General features: G+C 39.2%; 2 protein-coding genes across 6 annotated transcripts in view; both read left to right on the top strand.

Annotated features, from left to right (window-relative positions):
* The first annotated feature begins 385 nt into the window (after positions 1–385).
* Positions 386–19,260, top strand: ocrl (OCRL inositol polyphosphate-5-phosphatase). 5 transcript variants are annotated; one of them, XM_034883597.1, is made up of 24 exons: positions 432–932; positions 1,999–2,078; positions 3,900–3,991; positions 4,405–4,443; positions 4,831–4,944; positions 7,065–7,259; positions 7,407–7,641; positions 7,771–7,944; positions 8,064–8,165; positions 8,276–8,390; positions 8,647–8,763; positions 9,000–9,181; positions 9,508–9,619; positions 10,092–10,201; positions 10,448–10,583; positions 10,700–10,810; positions 11,013–11,178; positions 11,336–11,571; positions 12,305–12,328; positions 14,115–14,234; positions 15,568–15,652; positions 15,860–15,987; positions 16,186–16,297; positions 17,061–19,260. In XM_034883597.1, exons 1-24 carry the CDS (start codon positions 891–893, stop codon positions 17,183–17,185), a joined length of 2,952 nt encoding a protein of 983 aa, XP_034739488.1. In that variant the 5' UTR covers positions 432–890; the 3' UTR covers positions 17,186–19,260. The 5 variants fall into 5 exon arrangements, with proteins under 5 accessions (XP_034739487.1, XP_034739489.1, XP_034739488.1 ...); XM_034883596.1 differs by lacking the exon at positions 1,999–2,078 and having other exon boundaries at positions 386–477; XM_034883600.1 differs by lacking the exon at positions 12,305–12,328 and having other exon boundaries at positions 434–932.
* Positions 19,261–19,346: 86 nt separating this feature from the next.
* Positions 19,347–21,414, top strand: part of vimr2 (vimentin-related 2) — a 15,694-nt gene continuing 13,626 nt past the window's right edge. The window contains exons 1-4 of the mRNA XM_034883601.1: positions 19,347–19,626; positions 19,967–20,111; positions 20,259–20,417; positions 20,606–20,725. Of these exons, the coding sequence (XP_034739492.1) occupies positions 19,517–19,626; positions 19,967–20,111; positions 20,259–20,417; positions 20,606–20,725 (534 nt within the window). The 5' untranslated portion in view covers positions 19,347–19,516. The remainder of the gene's footprint in view (positions 19,627–19,966; positions 20,112–20,258; positions 20,418–20,605; positions 20,726–21,414) is intronic.

Here is a 21,414-nt window from a genome sequence, read left to right as displayed (position 1 = left end):
CATGGCGAACGAATGAAAAATGTTTGGTTAAAAAGTCTTTATTAATTTTACATATTGCATACGCATTTTTGCTCATGTCAAATGTATTTTGTATGGCTATTACCCTTTAGTATTTGTCTATGTAGAGTTACCTACCTAGAGTTAAGTCGAATAAGGTAATATATTTAAGTGGTTATTAAGTAATGGTTTAAATAATGTAACGTTACTGATACAGCAAGTCTGAGGTGGGACTGGGACAATCACTAAACTCGCTAAAGCGTTAAACTGGAAATAAGTACTGGAAACAGCTATTGTTTAAACGCTCTTAGAAGTAAAAAAAAAAAAAAACACAACACATCAGTCAATGTTTTCCCCTTGGATGGAGAAGTTTTTCCCACATTACGACAACAAAGTCGAAAGAACGGCTTCCCAACCCGGGATTTGGGACCATCCAAGGAGCACGTCAATGCAGCATGAACAGGGAGACGGATGGAGTAGGTGGGAGTCGTCCAACCCAACATCTCGCTAACTGTCTACTGTAGCCTTAGCTAACTAACGCTAGCTCGCTTAAATCAGCCACAACCCACCGGCTATCACGGCTGGTCAACCTGTTTCCGGACACAGACAAGAAGCCGGAAACTTTAAGGTTTTTGTAAGAATGGCGCACACTAACTGGGATACTTTGATTGATCGACTCTGTTGAACATTTGTGCCCACGTCCAGCCACAACAACTGCAGCTGGCTAACAAGTTTAGCTTAAGTTAGCATTAGCGAACAACCGCTGAACAGCTGTAATCCCGGAAGGCCGTTGCACCGGGTGGGGATTTTAACTTTCTCTCTCCGTGTCCGGACTGAACCAACACAAAGTTGCTAGCCAATGATAAATTACTATATATCATTTATCGGTAAGAATGGAGTCCTCTTTGGGCATATGCGACGAGGAGTGCTTGGCAATATCCTTTTTGTATTGAGTTAACGTTGCAATGTATATGTGTGTGTGTGTGTGTGTGTGTGTGTGTGTGTGTGTGTGTGTGTGTGTGTGTGTGTGTGTGTGTGTGTTCTCCAGTTTGCTTTAGCTTATTGGCTAACGTTAGACTTAACATCAGGTAACGTAAGCAATTCTGCTAAAAGGCCTTTCAGACCGATAACGATGTGAGCATCCACACTGCTGAACGACAACGTTTTGTAAACAGTGGCTTGGTGCACGCACTGCACGCTACAGCTTATCATAATACACGAGGACAGGAGACGTTGCAACGTAATAGATTGCAGGAATGACGCTGAATACGGGTGCATTTTATGAACCAGGCGAGCCGGAGGGGCAGGTGTCAGATATGTACAGAGCACGTCAAAAACACCGACACATTATGAGAACATCGAAAACACAATATACTCCTGTGTCGAACAAATCTCTCGGCAGTGTCATCTGTTGTACATGTTGTATGGTAGCCTATTGGTTGGCTGTCAGTGTTATGTAGTTCATCAAGTCGCTCTGAAGTTATCCCACAGATTCGCCACTGTCGTTGTCATTGTAGTTGTGGCGTGGACTTCACCATCCACTTGAGTTAAAACGATTTTTAAAACAATATGTTTACAGTTATTGTTCTTGGTGGCCTTTTATTGTAATTACTAGCTTGCGGGTTAACTTGAGAACTTATTAACCTGGTTGTTTTATAGCTACAGTTTACCATAATTGAACATAGTAATGTGAGCCTTGATTTCTTTTAAGTTACATTGGATGCTAACCACCTTGGCAACTCTCTTTTTTTTCTGTGCCTTGACATTTGTCACATTAATTTGCCTCTTAACGTTCAATAAGCATGGCTTCTTCTAACAGAGATCATCACCTTTTCATCACCTCACATCTTTAATCTAACCACACGCATACTTATTTACAATCTTAACATTATAGTGAGGCCCTGTCTGTCTGCAGATAATTAATATAACAATGCAGTGCTTGTGATGGCCAAGCACCTTTCTCATCCTCACTCAAAATAATTCCTTGATTGTGATGCTTACACTGTGAAAGTTCAGGAGCTGAGGGCTGGCCAGAAGGAGCCCAGACTACTGTCACTAATTGAGCGCAGTGGAGAGTTTATGTAAGTATTAGAGCACCTGATGACCAAAATCTATGTAAATGTGTCAAGCAATAGGTAAACCTGTTGAGATGCCACAGATTTCAAAGCAGCTCTGAACACCTTGAGATATTAGATCTTTGCCTGCTGCACCGCTTCCTTTAGCTTTTGTTTCATTCTGATGAAAGCCAAGTTTCTGACATTTCTTTTCTGTGTTTGAAGGTAGATGCTTGTTTTTTTTCTTTTGGACAAGTTCCTTAATTTGGAAACAGTTTTTTATGGTTTGTGATATGAAATGAATAGATTTTGTAGTGAATGGCATAACAGAGACATTATACTGTTGTGTAGCTGAAGGTCTGCCCATGGAGCTGTCTTGGTTTGGTGCAGTGTTACATTAGCAGGACTTTAATCCGGGTCTTGGCAGCTGCAGAATTTGTGTTGTGAAAGGCTGTTGTGGGTGTGTTTGTAGCAGGTTGGGGCTACTAGCATGAGGGAGAAAGCTATTACCCATACCAGCAGACAGCTCACTACCCATTATCCAGAATTCCACTTGGTCCTTGACTGTAATGAGACTCACATGGGCACCCGAGCTCCATCCTCAGCTAACTGTGTTAAAATAACACACACTAAACTGAAGAGTCATGCAGACAAGGTGCTGTCAGGGTTTCAGTTAGTACATTGCAGTGTTAAACAAGGTGGACAAAATAAACAAAGAAGAACAATACAATCAAACAACCCTACTATGAATACTGACTGTGAATCTGACAATATTTTAGTTTAGTTGAAACTGTCAACAGTGTTTTATTTCATCTTTGAGATAATATTTTCTTGTTAATTAAATATCTAACGTTTAGTATAGCTTTTCCTGCCTTCTGCATTTATTGTTATGATTTGTAAGATTATTCTGTTTGCTACAATTAATTTTTTTTGCAGTCCTTGCCACTGATGCATCAATACTGATTTAAAGCTATAACTCATGTGTAAAAAAAGCTATACTAAGACATGGGGCATTTGACAGAGGTTCAGAGTACATATAATAGAAACTATAGTCTCAAATGTTGACCTAAAGCAACATGTTTGACAGTCTTAAATTTAAACCGCCATGAGGTTCACCACAACATTCATATGTAGTTCAAAGCTATTGTATTTGAGGTAATTCTATTATTTCTTCCACGCTTTTGAGAAGGTCCGTACTTTTAGAGGTGGCCTTTCAGACTAAGGAAAACGGCGAGTTCCTCTGACACAGCCGGGCTGAGTCATGTTCCGGTCTTCTTTAGTAATCAGACTTACTGTGAAGGAGAGGGGAAGCGTGGGCAGTGCCCAGTATGCTGCTATGACCTAGCTGTTAGTCAGCCATTGTTAGAGTGAAATACGACCACGCCTACATTAACCCACATACAGATTGGAAGCTGCTTATTTAATAACTCAATGCTCAGCTCCTCTAAATGTGTGCCAGCTGCTCGGTTGCTGAACTAGAGTTCTGTCAACAAGACCTGACTGAAGCAGGATGCTTTTTAGTTCATTGTTTGCTTATTTGACTAAAGCAACCTGCCTGCAAATTTCACTAAAACAGATTTTTGCATGTGTGCATGTGCATTTCATATTTTAAAAAAAATCTTAAATTCACATTTTAATCAATGATTGTAATCTAATCCTTATTGTATATTTAACCAAATTGCATCAAACATGTTCAGTGCATGAAACACAATTTTAATTCCAAGAAAATTGAGTATAAAAGAGAAATGGCTGCAGACCATCTACATATGCTTTATTTTAGAGGGTTTGGTTAATAATCTTAAATTTAATGAAAATATCACAGAGTTTCTGTGTGCTGTTCTCACCCAGATTGGGTGTTTTGGCGACCCCTGATGCTGTTGTGTCTCGTCCAGTGGCTCAGCTGTCTATACCCATCAATGGTAATTTTGAAATTGTTCGAGGTATGTGACTTTTTTTTGTCCTCAATATCAAATTCACGGTACTAACTGTTTTGGGTATGCTAATTATAATCAAATGTACAAGATATTTTACCAGTGACACGCTGCTACAAACTATTCTTCATTTCTATGTATGTTAAGATGTTTGAGCTTTCTATCCAATAGACGCAGCATGTTAATTAAGTTGACCCTTACTTCACATTCTTTAATCATAGTGTATAATCAGGGTCATGCCACACTTGGTGTAAAATTGAATGTCCAGGAAGCATTTCCTTTGCACTTGGAAGACAACATTTAAAAATCAAATGACAACAACTTGAGCCTGTTGAAATAATTTACCACACCTCTGGTTTACTCCCACAACAGACCTTTGAACTGCATTGGCGCCATTTAAGCTCTTTCCATTTTCATTTCAGAGGCGGAAGAGGCTCTTCTTATAAACTTCTCAGTAGCTTGTAAGTATATTTTACCTCTCTTCAGATTAAATTAATTTCTCTGTGTTTTCAAACAGATTAGCGGAAGCAGAAAATATGTTGTTTTGGTCTTCCAAGCATGCCAGCAAGTATAAAATGTGCCTGTATTTTTGGAACAATAGAGAGCCTTACCATGGTATTTATTGCAACACAGACACATTTTTAGAACTTGCCTTCAGCTCAATATCCTTTATTTAGTAGCAGACAATGGTCAGGGGTTACCAGGGCTCTCTGAAAGAATGTCTTGTTGGTTCACTATTAAATCACTTTGCTTTGTTTTCTAGACAGTCTGAATTTCTAATGTGTTTGCAAAGTCTAAACGTGTCCGACGTGTGTGTAAGTGTGTGTGTTTTCTGTACCCGTCTCAAGCCTGCGTTAGGATACGAATCAAAGGAGATAAAGCTCCAGAGCTGCTGTTAGAACTCCAGGATGATGATCGGACTCAGACTTTCTTCGCCCAGGTGAAGAGTGCTCAGCAACAAGGTAAGACGTCGCTGTCCGTCGGTATTCTGAAGCAGTAGATGATTAATTATTTATTAATCATCTAACTCATCTAACATTTATTGACCTCGGGTGGATTACACCGCTCACTGATTTCCTGTGTATACTATGTCACTTGCCATCAACACTGGTGGAGAGAGACTCACTTGGCTGCCATAAAGGTGACTGAAGATTAGATTATTTTGCTTTCATTCTTACATTTTTGTTCTGGCCATGTAACTCATACTCCTCAACTGAATGAGCAGTCTTTCCCAGCTATCCATATGTAAGTCCTCACTACTGTGTATTACGCTATAGTAATCATTTGGATTATCTTTATACATTGCACAAAATTAAACTTGTTTTTGCCCCAATTTTTCATGAGCCAAACTCAAAGATCTAAGATTTCTTTTATGTACAAAAAGGCTTATTTCTCTCAAATATTGTTCACAAATGTGTTTAAATCTGTGTTAGTGAGCACTTCTCCTTTGCCGAGAAAATCCATCCACCTCACAGGTGTGGCATATCAAGATGCTGATTAGACAGCATGATTATTGCATAGGTGTGCCTCAGGCTGGCCACAATAAAGGGCACTCTAAAATGTGAAGTTTTACTGTTTTGGGGTGTCCCAAAAAAGGAAAAGAAGTTGCGGGATATTGGCAGGACCTGGAACACGCTGTCTAAGACACCGATCCAGAGCATCCCAAACATGCTCAATGGGCGACATGTCCGGTGAGTATGGTGGCCATGCAAGAACTGGGATGTTTTCAGCTTCCAGGAATGGTGTGCAGATACTTGCAACATGGGGCCGTGCATTGTCATGCTGCAACATGAGGTGATTGTCGCCGATGAATGGCATAACAGTGGGAAACCGGGATTCATCCGTGAAGAGAACACCTCTGCAAGGTGCCAGACACTATCGAATGTGAGCATTTTCTTACTCAAGTTGGTTACAACAATGAACTGCAGTCAGGTCGAGACCCCGATGAGGACGACGAGCATGCGGATGAGCCTCCCTGAGACGGTTTCTGACTGTTTTTGCAAACCGATTGTTGCAGCAGCTGTCCGGGTGGCTGGTCCCAGATGATCTTGGAGGTGAAGATGCAGGATGTGGCGGTCCTGGGCTGGTGTGGTTACACAAGGTCTGCAGTTTTGAGGACGGTTGGATGTACTGTAAAATTCTCTGAAACGCCTTTAGAGATGGCTTATGGTATACGTAACGTTCCTGCAGCCAGCATGCCAGTTGCACGCTCCCTCAAAACCTGTGGCATTGTGCTGTGTGATAAAATCGCAAATGTTGAGTGGCCTTTTATTGTGGCCAGCCTAAGGCACGTCTGTGCCATAATTATGCTGTCTAATCAGCATCTTGAAATGCCACACCAGTGCGGTAGAAGGATTATTCCGGCAAAGGAGAAGTGCCCACTTACACAGATTTAAACAGATTTGTTAACAGTATTTGAGAGAAAGAAGCCATTTGTGTACGGAGAAAAAGTCTTAGGTCTTTGAGTACAGCTCATAAAAAAATGGGAGCAAAAACAAAAGTGTTTTGTTTTATCATTTTGGTCAGTGTATTTATAGTAAGTAGATAAAGACCAATAAGTGTGTTGTTTTTTGATGCAAGTTTTTCCCTAATTGCACTTTTGATGTGAATCTAAACTGTGGCTATTAAGAAATGGCCAGTAAACTGTTTCTATCTCTATACTCATTACATTTAGTTTTACTGTTACTTTCATTCATTTTCATTTACTAGCTGATAATTATAACATCCTGTAGTATCAGTAGTACTACAGTAGCACTGTGCCCTCTTGTTATCAGGAAGCCACTTGTCAGCTGGCAAGCTCTTCCTGTAATGACAACATTGCTCTCCTGGGTGTTTGCTTATTTTTATCTGTGTACATATTTGCATTCAGTGCGGACTGAAAAAGGATCTGAATTAACCTTAGTAAAGTCAAAGGTTTAACAAGTGTTAAACAAGACATATGAGACATGAGATATGACTTTTTTTTTTTTTTTTTACACAAAAATAAAGTTCCCTGGAAAGATGCTTCTTCTGCTTGATTATGGTTGTGTTAAGTGTGGCTCATTGTGTGTTTCATCCTGACAATGCTGTCACCTTTTCTCAGTTGAATCCAAAGTCAGAAAACCCAAAGCAATGGAGCCACTTGCGCCAACAGCCTTGAGAGGTCCGGTCCCGATCCCACCGCAAAGGGCAAACAAGGCTGCTAACTCTGTAGGCTCTGGAGTCAAACCACCCAAATCTACCAGTGCTCTGCCTCCCAAACTTAACAACAGCAGGTCAACAAATCAGACTAACACAGGTAATATACAGATACTGTGTTTACATTCAGAAAAATCCAACAGAAAAATCCTAGCAACTTTGAAAACAAAGCCCAACGTATTTGTCTTCCAAATTAGTTTTTGTTGCTGTTAGATTAAATCCTTTGTTCCTCTGAACTTTCATAAAGATCCAGTTCAATCACTTGCCTCAGACTTTGGGTTTGAGGACAACTTTAACAACGCTCTCAAAGTGGAGGAAAAAAAGAACCACCAGAATCGTATAGTCGCCACTAGGGAGCCTCCTCCGGTTCCCCCTCTACCTCCTCGCAAAGCTTCCTACACCCCATCCAATCCTCTGCCTCCTCCACCAGTCCCCAAAGACAGAGCTGTCTCCCTACAGGCCAAAGACAACTCTAAACCAGAGTAAGTTGACCTTTTTATGACACCATGTCAAGTTTACTGTAAAACACTGGAAACTGGCTGGCTTTAAAACCGTTTTGATGTGTCCAAAATGTTGCTGTTGTTAAATTCTATTTACTTTTTCTATTCCAGTAGTTTTAGGTCAGGGTTTGACCGTACGGACAGGCCCACGTCTTGGAGCGACAGCCCCACAACCAACAGCATGAGACAGGCCATGTTCTCCAGCCAGGCAGGGCAAAGAGAATACCTCATCAAACACCGTCTGGGTAAGAAGGAGAACGAGTTTGTGGACATCCAGACATTCAGGTGAGAGGAGCTTCTTTATTATTTATGGTTAGTTTGTCATATTCATATAGAAACACGGCAATGCTGCTACACACATTAACCCTACTCTGTGCATAAATACTGCTTTTTGTTTTTTTAAGGTTTTTCACAGGTACGTGGAATGTGAACGGCCAGGTTCCAGACAGCAGCCTTGAGCCGTGGCTCTGCTGTGACATAGAACCTCCTGATATTTATGCTCTGGGGTCAGTGAGAATTTATCTTACAGTACCTTTTCTGACCATGAAGTCATACACATCGTCTTCCGCTTTTGCTTTACTAGCATTAAATATGTTGACTTGTTTTATGACTCTAGTTTCCAAGAATTGGACCTGAGCACTGAAGCTTTCCTCTACATGGACTCACCCAAGGAGCAGCTGTGGGTGGAAGCTATGGAGAGGAGCTTGCACCCAAAAGCCAAGTACAAGAGGGTGAGTAGAGAAAAGACTTAATTTTCAGGTACTTTTGTCCACATTTCAAAGTGTCCTTGAGCAAGACACTGATATAGAAAAAGTAATACATTTGCCCCTGGCCATCAGTTTGTGTGTGAATGTAATGTAAATTGGATATAACACGCCATATAAATGCAGCCATATCTCATGGATGAATACTGTCTAAAACAAGTGGATCATGCCATGTTGATTAATGCATTGGTAAATATGCTAACTTTCTTTTTTCTGTCTACAGGTTCGAATAATACGTCTCGTTGGGATGATGCTGGTCATCTTTGTCAAAAAGATTCACAAGAATCACATTAAAGAAGTGGCTGCAGAGCATGTGGGAACAGGAATCATGGGGAAAATGGTTTGTTCACTCTAAACTTAGACCAACGGCTTCAAAAATGCACATAGTGATAGTAGACAACCATGGGATAAATGCGCCATTTTCGTTTCAGTCAAGCGCAGCAGAAAAATAAGTAGTATGTTTAAAATGCTTCTGTTTGCTTAATTTATTTATTTAATATTAAACATGTTACACTGACTATTCCCACATCTGCAAACTGACAGACTGATCTTTTTAATTTTTAATGCCTTGTGCAGGGTAACAAAGGAGGGGTGGCAGTCAGGTTTGTTTTCCACAATACTAGCTTCTGCATTGTCAACTCGCATCTAGCAGCACACGTGGAAGACTTTGAGCGCCGCAACCAGGACTATAAAGACATCTGTGCCCGCATGACCTTCCACTTACTGGACCACCCCCCTCTCAGTATCGTCAAACACGAGTGAGTTCCTCAGGCATTCATGTCCAGGTTGAGAACATTAAATGAATGTGCATAGACAAATTTTAAACTCATTGGTTTTGTTTGTATCATCGGCTTGAGTTTTTTTCTCACAGTTCTTGTGTTTTATTGTTGTTTGTACATACTGTAAAACACTTTTCACATTTCCAATACTTCAAAATAATTCTATACTGCCAAGCTCTTGTTACCTCATACACTAACTTTGTAAAGATACGTTAAGATGATTTGTAAAGATGATCAAATTTACTACAGATATGTTGCTGTGATCTAGTTGTTAAAAGCAATCTTCGTCTCTGTTTGTGTTTCAGTGTAGTAATCTGGCTTGGGGATCTAAACTATCGTCTGTTTATATACGATTCGGCTGAGGTCAAACAGCACATCTCTCAGAATGAGCTAAAAAAGCTTCAGGAGCATGATCAGGTAAGAGACTGTTGAAAGAAAATGTACCATAAGGTTTACTTATTTTATCTGTAAAAATACAGACAACTTTAGAACTTCAATAAAATAGTTTTAGGTACCGAACAAAATGCCTCTATCACTACTTCTGTTTTAGTATTACTTGAATAATTTGTTGTGTATGTAATTTTAACCATAACTCTTGTGTTTTTGCTTAGTGGCAGTTAGTAAAATATATTTGTTTGTATTACTACTGTATAATGGGCTTGTGTTTTTCAATCTCTATGTAAATGAATGACAGTGAGACATAACTGAAAGGGAAGCTGTTGAGCTAATAGCATTATTACGCAGGTTGTTACATATTATCACATTTGATGCGTTTGTAATCTGCCACGATTTTCCTCTTAAACATATCTATCGGACAATAATGAACTGAATTCTGGTTTGACTCTTTCACCAAATAATACTTTGAAATGTTGCCACCTTTATTGTGTAGCTTAACATTCAGAGGCAGACCAAGAAAGCCTTCACAGACTTCATGGAGGGAGAGATCAACTTCATTCCCACATACAAGTATGACCCAAAAACGGATCGATGGGACTCCAGGTGAAAAAATATTCCTGTATTGTATCTTTACTTTAATTATTTCACACAAACCTCCAGGATTTGCATTGCGGTATCAAACTTTTCCTCAGTTTTGGTTTTTCTTTTTTGGGTTCCTGATTAAATATTGCCAGTAAGAAAGCTTTTTTCCAGCCTTATCATTACACTAATACAGAGTCAGCAGTAATGTATGTGTGTCTGATGTCTGACTGTTAACTTTCCCTCTGAAACTGTGGCTGTTTCCTGTAGTGGGAAGTGCCGTGTCCCGGCTTGGTGTGACCGAATCCTGTGGAGGGGCAACAATGTCAAGCAGCTCAAATACCGGAGTCACATGGAGCTGCAAACTAGTGACCACAAGCCTGTCAGTGCTCTCTTCTCTGTAGGGGTAAGAAACCATGTTTTCAAATAAAAAAACATGACGTCAACTGACTGGTTTTAGTTGAAACATGCACAGTTCTGCTATTCATTTTAATAAATAGGATCCGTGTGTTTGTGTACCAGGTTAAGGTGGTAAATGAGCAGCGCCACAAAAAGGTGTTTGAAGAGATTGTTCGAGCGATGGACAGAATGGAGAACGATTTCCTTCCATCTGTAACTTTGAACAGGAGAGAGGTAAAAAAACAAGTCTTCACATTCACATGCACTCATCCAACTTAGGGTCTGTCTTATGTTCCTTCCTCAGTGATATCATCTCCGGCACTGATCACTGATAACCTTAAAAACAGAGTAGCTTGTTGTAATTTCTCTAAAGACTTGTAAGATGGAGCTACTTGGAATCTGTGGTTAATGTTGTCTCTCTTTCCCTGTCCTGCAGTTTACATTTGGCAATGTGAAATTTCGCCAGCTTCAAAAGGAGCGCTTCCTAATAACAAACGACGGCCAGGTCCCCTGTCATTTTGCCTTCATCCCCAAACTCAATGACTCGCAGTATTGTAAGCCTTGGCTCCGTGCCGAGCCAAGTGACGGATTCTTAGAGCCGAGTAAGTCTGACCTACTCGCATTTCTTTTTTGATTGTCCTTAGGCTTGTTACCTCACATTGTAGAATATCAAATATAAGGGGGATAATACATTTAATTTTCCCACTGTCATTCCATTCACCCTTTCACCTCAAAACTCTGCCCTATCTTCCTGAAAAGATGAGACCCTGGAGATCTATCTGGAGGTGTACGTCAGTAAAGACTCCGTCACGCTGTTGAACTCTGGAGAGGACGCCATAGAGGACATTCTGGTTCTCCATCTGGACCGTGGCAAAGACTACTTCCTTACCATCTCTGGCAACTACCTGCCCAGCTGCTTTGGTACCTCGCTGGAGACTCTGTGCCGCATGAAGAAACCCATCAGAGAGATCCCCATCACCAAACTAATTGACCTGGTGAGGGAAATGAAATCCAATCAGACCAGTTTAAAGTGATAGGATTACTGAACAGAGACATATTTTCCTAATATTGCTAGTTGAAGCTCTGAAACGTAAACCCTCCTCTACTAGGAGCAGCTTAGCTCAGATTGTAATGCAATGGCTACTTCTCACTGTGTAGCTATCCACTACCTGAAACCTGAAACCTGAGCGGGAATGCATGAGAGCGTGTTTACTCCCTCAGGGTAAATTCAGTCACACAGATAGAACTATATTTGGAGCGCATAAAATGTCTCAACCTGTATAATTCTGGCCAAAAGGGACCAAGGGAACAAGGAAGTGGCAGAAAGCATAGGAAGGGAGCTCTGAAAGGACAGGGAAAACTGACTCAGGTTAGGCCCATATTAGTGCTTTATATAAATAGATTGCTCTGGTCTTCACACGTTCACCTCTGTCTGTTTCCATAATGCTATTTTTTACTTCATCTGACTTTGCTTTGGAATATACTATCATTCAGTACTCTTTTTAATTCTATTTAAGGTATTCCATTTTCCTACTGGCCTGGTGTATTGGATCAATGATTTAAGCAAGAACAATCTGTATTCTATCTACTTTTCTGATTCTGTGTTTATGCAAATCACTCTTCTATCTACTTTTGTTCTCTCTTCTTTTGTTTCCCTTCATTGCCTCCAATGCCTTGATCCTTCCTTTCCAACTCTGCACTGTGATTGTTGACTGACTTCTTGCTCAGGGAGAGGACAACTACATGGAAAAGGTAAAATATTAAAACCAGTACTGATCATCTATCAGTGAAATCAGCCTCAAAATCCTCTTGGTTACAAGACTTAGTATCTGCTTTATGACACTTTATTGACCATCCCATAGTTGCTCATGTCATAAAGAGAAACTGGGTCAACTATTAGTAGAATTAGTCAATCAACAACCGCCCAGTGTAGGCCACATCTTGTTAACGTCTATCTTTAATCTCAAAGATTTACATGCTGTAGTAGAATTATATTGGATTTTGATTTTGTTAAATATAAAATGTTTTAGACTCTTTACTTGCTGTCCAACAAGTAGAAAGTAAAGAAACACTTTCACATTTTGGAATTTAATGTTATATTATAATATATTATTGGATAGCTTTGTTTCCTTTCTTTCTGAGAATCCAATGAGACATTGTCAAAACAGTGCAAGGAGCTTTGTTAGAAGGGGCCAGTTTCTTTGGTTGCCAGTGAGACATGAAATCTGATCCTTGAAGTCCAGATTGAGTAACAGCCACAAGAGTTTGAAGCCTTATTACCATTCACCAAAATGCTGCAAACAACAATAGTGAGGTTTTAGAGGTGCTGGTACTTGTATTTCTAAACTTTGTTGAGAGCCAGGCTAGCTGCTTCCAGTCTTTGTGCTATACTAAGGTAATCTAGCTGCAGCTACTTAATAGGACAGAACATGGGTAGCAAACCACATGTAATGTTTCGAAAGTAAGAAACAAAGCCTACTTCCTAAAATGTCGGACTTTTCCTTTAACGTGCAGTCTTTTTCTGCTACAATACTGTGCACGTTGGTTGATTAAAAAGTGGCTTCACTAGCTAATCAGAAAATTAAATCAGTTTCATACTCTCTAGATTTCAGAGAGCTGACAAGGGCAACAATTGTGAACCCACAGGCAATCACAGACCACACCATGTCAGCTTAGTCATAATCTGTGTGTGTGTGTGTGGATCAGTCAACTATTAAATCTCCCCTGGCTTATTGAGGACAGGATACTCTACTCCAATGGAACTTAGACACACACAAAATCTAATTTCACAGCAGGTCACCCTGAGTGCACAGCTCCCTCGTATTCATAATAAAAAAATAATGAGAAGAAATATTAGGCTCTTTTCAGCTAAGCTGAAACACTCCTATGAAGCCAAACAACAAGTCTCCTCTTGCATTTCATCAATTGTTACTGATCAGTGAAACTGAATAGCTGCATTGAGACAAAACAGATCCAATAAGAATATGAATTAGGTTTCTCTTTCTAACAATGTAGCAATTTATACATTCTTTTATTAAAGCTTCCTTGATCTTGTATATGGAAGATTCACCACACTGTAAATACCTGAAAGTTCACAGTAGATGATTTTGGTGGCAAAACATTTTACAGGATATCACATTCATTCAGCATGTTGGCATAGTCCCCATAGCCCACTCAGGTTTCCTCTGTATTTATGTGCAGCCTCACTATCCGTGGTTATTTTTGGAAGTTTCTCGTGAGTCTCGGGAATCCATTTGCAGAGAGAAAAAGAATGTGATATACAGCCCTTTTTAAAATGGCTCTCTTACATTCAAGTTTCCAGACCTCCAAGATAATCACTGCTGCTCCTCCATCATTAATTGATCAAATGTTTAATGTGCAGTCACCAAAAAGTCTCAGTAAAAGAATAATGCCATGATTTCGATAAAAGTTCTGGCTGTACGAATATTGGTATGTTCTTGCAGGAAATAATTTAATGTCTGCTACAATTCGCCTGTGTGAAGTAGTTAGTTGTAAATGTGTTTATCTCTCTCATCAGGAAAAGTCAAAGGTGAGCTTCCTGATGGTGGATGGTGCAAGTACCGAGGATAAACCTCTGAAGATCCCCAAAGAAGTGTGGATTCTTGTCAACCATCTCTTCACCAAGTCTTGTGATCAGGTAAGAAAGGCTACAGCTTTTAAAATACTGGCTACAACAACCTTGTAATATACATAAGATGGTGTATGAAAAAATAACGGTGCTTGAAAAGGCTATTAAATATACTATATAATAAAGTAAATTAACGTCAGTAATGTACATATGATGACCAAACAAGCGCTTCTCACTTTCTGCTAATAGCTGTCTCACTTTGATGTAATCCACCTTTAAAGATGATCAAGAAAAGGCACTTATGCCATTACATGGTAGTAAAAGACAAAATTCCAGATATCTGTTCTTTTTTCATTACACAATATTTTTTATATATTACACTGTCCTGTGAAACCATGTCCATCCCCACAACGTTTCATGAGCTGAGGAACACGGTGTTGTTTTTCAGTTTTGTGACCTTTTTTTGTAACCCAGTGGGATTGTATATGCTTTAGTTTAGGACTTTAGGAAGCAGGACAATTTTCTCAGTCCATAGGAACAGCCTTCAAATTAAAAATGGTCAGATTTTAAAGATAATACTGGATAGTAACAATAGTAGTAAGATATGATTGAATCATTTTTTGTATTTAAAAAAAAAAGCATAATACAGTGTTTCTGTGGACTCTTTAATAATAATGTAAAGGCCTACCTTTTAGACAGCCGTTTGGTTGCACTTTACGTAATACATTGTAATTTTAATTGTGTATTGTATGTTTTATGTTGAATGTTTTCATGCAAGTTACTTTGTCATTCTGTCTGAAAAGCGCTGTATTAATAAATTATACTTACTTACTTAATATTCGTGATGCTTAGCACAACATTTACATTTCTAATGTACAAAGAAAGTTGGTTTATTAATGTTTGGTACAAACCTAAATTTTGAGCTTGATGTCCGTTGGAAACTACAGTGTGGAACATTATGTTAAGAAGATCTTTATGTGTGTGTGCACAGTTTTGAACACACAGGTTTACTGGTTTCCCTGAAAAAAAGAAACTTAGTATGTGAGGTTAAAGACAAAGTCCATTTCATGTTTAATTTGTCATTATATGAGGATTTATAGATTAGACAGTAGATGAGAAGACAAAGTTCTTTATTTGCAATGTCATGTAACAAGTCATGCTCATGTCTTGCAAATTTATCACCATGGCAACAGTACAATTTTTGTGTCTTACAACTGTAAGTGGGCTGGAAACTTGTGTGTGCATGATACTTTACTATCACAACACATTACATTACTAACTACTAGTTACATTACTAACTACTAGTAACCTAACTAACCAATGTGTACTGACTCTGACTGGACACAGAGGTACTTGGAAACTGTTTTTAAATGCTCCATATTTGTCTCTGTGTGTCTTCCAGGAGGACTTGTTCCAGACACCAGGTCTACAAGATGAGCTGCAAAGCATCATTGACTGTCTGGACACCAGCATCCCAGACTCTATCTGTATCCTTGTTTATGAAGCAGGTCCCACATGCCCCAGATTTCAATAAGACCCAGTCCTGCAACCACTGAAATGCCAAACAGCACATAAAATAAAGTAGCATTAAGGCACATACTTGCATATCTACTCAATAAACTAATTTCGATCCTACATGTTACTATATTTACAGAACTCCATATTTGCATGTTCTTCCTAAACTGTTTATGTAGCTGGTTGTAACCACTCTGTAGCTGAGGCTCTGTTGATCTTCCTGGAGGCCTTGCCCGAGCCAGTGGTGTGTTATGAACTCTACCAACGGTGCCTAGAATGCTCTCATGACAGCCGCCTCTGCAAACAGGTGCAGTGCCTACACTCAACATACCATGTAGTTAACTGTATGATGGATACACAGTAGGCATTGTTTTCTTAGAAGAACTGTACAGAAAAGAGTGCAGACAGTATGTTTTAGCTCGGCATTATCCCAGGATTTCCTATGTCCTATACTGCACACAGTAATATGCATGACTAATCCTTGTCTAATTTTGACAATTGATAGTTGATCTCCCACCTTCCCCGGGCTCACCGCAACGTGTTTCGCTACTTAATGGCTTTCCTGAAGGAACTTCTCAAGCACTCGCACAACAACAACCTAACAGCCAGCCTCATAGGTATGAAATGGATACATCCTACCGTAATGTTCATACCGTTTTATAGCTCATTGGATAGCCGATTTATTGTTTATAGATGTTTATAATGTGTGAACAGTCTCACTCAATGGGATTTGAGTGGGATTTAAAAATGGCATAAACTACATCAGACGTCCTTGTTTGAACAATACACTGAGACAAAACATTTTAGTGTTTACACTTTTATTATTATTACTATTATTATTAATAAATCGTATAAACCTTTACACAAAATACTGCACCTGGGCAATAATTCACACATTTTGGTGTCAGAATTAAATTTAAGCTAAAACCAAAGTTTCTTAAATGATACCTATCCCTGAATGTACTCAAATTGTAAAGTAATGAGATGATGATATTTCATTAAACAGTCTTTAGTGCAGACAACTGAGTATATTCACTGAAGCAGTTTAGAGTAATTTACTGTTTGTTGTTTAAAGGCATTGTGGGTTATCCATTGGTACAGGAGAACAAACTATTAATTTTTTTTCCTTTTTATTTTCCTTCCCTTCGATTTTCTGTCAGTTAGGGATTATACACATCATCTTTATGGTAGCCATTCTGCTAAATACCCACAAGGGTTGGTTATTGTGACATTAGTGTTTAACAGCGTACATGTCTTCACATTGCTGGCTGTACAGACCATGTAGATTTATTTTGTTTTACTTGATAGAAGAGGTTATAGATTTTATGTTGGTATATCAGTTGTGTTCTTTTAGCTCTTTGTCCTCTTCTTGTATTTTAGCCACACTCTTTGCCAGCCTCCTAATCCGTCCGCCTCCCAACCTGATGGGCAGGCCGACACCACATGAACGGCAGAAAGCAATCGACTTCATTCTGGGTTTCCTCATGGCAGGAGACGAGGAGTAACCTATGTTAATAGTACTTTGTGTCATCAGTTGGGTTTGGAGTTTATTCCCAGCTTGGGTTACTAATGGCAAATGACTTGGACCTGTAGGACACTGTGACACATCCACATGGTACTTTGTCATCTATTGGAGACCAGTACAGCTCTTTTGCATCCTACCTTTTCACAATCACTCATGTAAGATGAACTCAAGACTTCCATTAGAGCTGTGATGATTTTACCAAATGTTATATATTCAGTTCGTCCACACTATGAACTCTCGCTGGATTTGGATGCACTTGGGAGAGGTTTAAACTCATGCCTATGCACTTTCTGACGACCGAAAGGCTGTGGGTCTAGACTAAAGTTGTTCTCCTCTTCAGCTGACTCTTCTTATTGTAGGCGCTCATGCCAAAAACATCTCTCCGGAACACTGAGTGAGTGGTATGAATGTTAAAAACACTATGTATCCATAGATAAGCGAAAGACTCAGTTACACTAAAGAAAAGTAAATCCCTGAAGTTTAAAGAGTAGACTGAATAAAAGTATAAATAGTTTGAAATGGGATAATTGTGGAAATGTATCTCTAAGAATGTTTAAGTTTAAGATAATTCATGAAAATCATTCATTTTAACTGAGGGGACAATATCATAGATATCATTAGGACCTTTTTGTTACCATACAGATTGTATTATAACTGTTATTTAAATAATTTTCCGTTTGCACCACGTACCATGGGAACGGTTTCTGGTTCCTACTACACTATGTTTTGTTTTTTAGCTCTGCATTGGTTTTAAATTTTCTGTTGCTTGTTTTTATCATCGTGTTTTAGAAAACTCTCTGAAAAACTCTCTGAAACTGTCAGTGTTTGCTGTTTTTATATAACTCTAGCCGTGGGCTTCACATCTCGTTATGCCAGTTCCTTTTGAGTTACAAAACAAGTCTGGTAACACACTAACTTCCGGGTCAGCCAGAATCGAGCGAACAGTCACCCTCTATGGTTCTTAATTAATGTTATTAAATATTGTAAATAGTGATTGTTTCCCTGGGTATTTTATGGGTATTTGACTGTCTGTATGTGACGCAAATCTGTGATGGCGTCTTACGTTTTGTCATGTTTGTGGTACTGTTGATGTCTGTTTGTTTGTTTACATGTCTTTCCTTACTTCTGCCACATTATTATTTTTGTTCCGTTTGTTCCTAGATACCGCTGTTGTTTTACCCGTGGTAAATCCAGATGAATAGTACATTTGCTTTAAGTAATGCAGCACTTTCTGGGTGCAAGATTTAATGGCTCGTTACTCTGCAGGGTACAGCCTGTCTTTGTGCACATTTCTCAATTGTGCCACTGAGGACATTTGTAGTCACTGTTGAAAAAACATGTCATGGTTATTGAAATAAGGAACTTAAGCTGTGTATAATGAACATTTCCTCTTACAGTTTTGCTTAAGATATGTCAGCGTTAGTTTCCCCAGTTGACAACAATAGTCACATTTATGCCATTAATTTTGCCTTTGCTCAGTATCTCCTGTAATTTATTGATGCCAGAGGATTTCTCCTTAGATTCAAGATTCATGTTTGGAGACATTGTTATCACATGATGTAAGGTGACAACACTGACAATCATGACACGTATAGAAAAGCCTGTCTGGCTGAGCTTGCTCTGTTCTTGCATAGTTTTTTTGTTTTTTTTCTGCCTTATCAACATTAATACACTAGATTCCTCTGTTGGTCTTAATCAAGCTGCTCTTTGCCAAAAGGTGGCTTGGGCCTGAATGAATAGTTCTGGTGATTCGGGAGAGCCATTTTACATTTATTTATTCAATCTGTCTTTAGCCTTATCCCCCAACATGTCAAACAGGAAATCAGTATAATCAATAACCTCTGATTTTAAGTGTTGTCTTATGCCACTCTACCAACTGATGCATTTGTGTTTTTTGTCTTTAATTTTGTCACGATCTGTTCATAAAATTAAGGTACATTTAAAGGTACGTGAGGAAACACTCGCACCTGTTTTCAACTTTACAGATTTTTGGTGCTTTTAATTTATTTAACAGAAATAAAACTATGTATAAAGCAGTTTTGTTTTCCAATTCAACACTGCCTTTTTATTGACCGCTTGTTATTTAGATAAACAACAGTTGTAGAATATTTTTTTGGGACTTGCTCTTCAAGAACATGTGAAATCGTTGGCGGCTGATCTTCACCGTATATTTAGTCTACTCAGTGGCCGGTGACATATCCTTCACCTCAGTGCAACATTCTCATTCACCGTGAGTATAAAACCCCCGACTTGATCCTGCTGCCACTTCTTGCCTGTTGTGTTGTAGCCCAGTCTGAACTTATCCAAAGCCATGGCCATGCTCAGAGTTTCTTCTTACCGCAAGATGTTTGAGGATGATAGCTGGAGTCGAAATGGAGGGTTAAGTATGCAGTGTGCAGGACAGTTCCGGGCCTCTGCCAGGTCAGTGTGGGTCTTTGGGTAGAGGGCAAGTGTAGAATTTTTAAATACAAAGTGTTGTTTTACTTAAAAATATGTAGAATTGAAAATGTTTTTAACCAGAAACAAATGTTAAAGAATGTAGGCATTGTAGTGAAAGCAGATTTTCCTGAATGGTAATGACAAATGCCTTTTTGTTCTCATGGAAATAATTACATTTTCTGTTTGTTTCCCAAATGAATGTTTTTTTACTGTGTTTAACTTTGTAAAAACCATGTACTATCCCTGGGTTTGGATCAAATGATTGCCCGTAGGATCCCTGAAAAGCCATTTTTGCCATGGTACTTTATTTCCTCCTCCTCAGGGGTGCAGCTGTTAATGAGTGTGACTGTGACAAGTTAGACTTTGTGGCTGCCAAGGCGCTCAACCAGGACGGTCTGAACCGGTTTGTCCAGGACCGCAACATCATAGCTGCCCTCAACGACCGCCTGGTCAGGCTTATTGACCTGGTGAGGACAAACAGTGTTACTGCTCCCAATGACACACATACACTTTATTTTCCCTCAGCGGTGTCATGCCTTTGTTCTTGGTAAATTAAGTAGTGAAGATATATACACACACAGTATGTACCTATTTAATCTGTCTCTGCCCTTTAGGCCCATTGTTTTGAGGAGGAGAATGAGTCTCTTGAATGTCAGATTGTTGAACTAGAGGAGAAGCTGAAGAGTCGACAAGCCTCCTCCAGCATCACCTCCACTGTGGCCGAGCCTGACTACAGTCTGGATGCGGTGGTGGAAAGACTTCGCAGGGAGAGGGTAGGCTGCTGCTGGGTGTGTCTGCTTGCATGCTTCTCTGTGTGCAACATTCTTAAATTGGGTTTTCTCATAGACTGTCCATTGCAATTTCCATCCCATCAATTTTACTTTTGTTTGTGCAGTGACAGACAGGACCAATCTATAACCTTGTCAAGATCCATCACTGTCATCCCTGCTTCTCCCTGCAGGATGAGATTTTGTGTGATACAGAGGAGCTGCAGAAAGAGCTTGAATATCTGATGAAAGAGTACGAGAAGGCTGCACAGCAGAGGATCATCCTCCACCAGGGACGACAGGAGGTTGCTGAGGTAATAGTTGAAAATACTATATAGCATCCTTACCCGGAAGAAAACGAATGAAAATTGGGGCTGTAGCCAGGATTTATAAACAAGAGTCCACCTACAAAAAATATACATACAGCATACATCTTGACAATGCAACATAAATTAGTTAAGGTTAACTTAAATAATTAAAGCAAACCAAGATTAACACTAAAGTGATATCCCTAAAGGGTTTCTAAACAAATTACAAATGTATTATTTCATTACAGAAAAGAAAAACAATTAAAATGCAGAAAAAAATAAGGGTTGCGTACATTTTAAATAAAGAATCCCTGAAGTTGGTGTATGTTCTCAGACCAGTTTAGCTTGTGTTTTTATCATATTTTGAAAAATCAGCTCTATAATGAATCCAAATATAGAGATTCAAAGCCAAAAAACAATATTAACTACTTAATTAACATTTATAACCGTAGAGTTGATGGCTTATTGTTCCGTGAAAAACAAAAGCACTTTTTCCACTATACATTAAACATTAACACTGAAGTTGTTCATCATAGTTGGCACTGTTTTTGGCCTAGATACTTTCTTCTGTCTATAAAACATCCATGAGTCCTGACTGTTTGACTTTGAATTATGGACCCCCCCCCCCACTATGGGCAGAAGTGCTGCAATTCACACTCCAAACTAGAGGTCATGAGGTAAAGAATAGCTATGTT

Source organism: Etheostoma cragini, chromosome 10 (assembly GCF_013103735.1).
Source record: "Etheostoma cragini isolate CJK2018 chromosome 10, CSU_Ecrag_1.0, whole genome shotgun sequence".
NCBI classification, from domain to species: domain Eukaryota; kingdom Metazoa; phylum Chordata; class Actinopteri; order Perciformes; family Percidae; genus Etheostoma; species Etheostoma cragini.
This window is presented reverse-complemented; position numbering and strand designations above follow the sequence as displayed.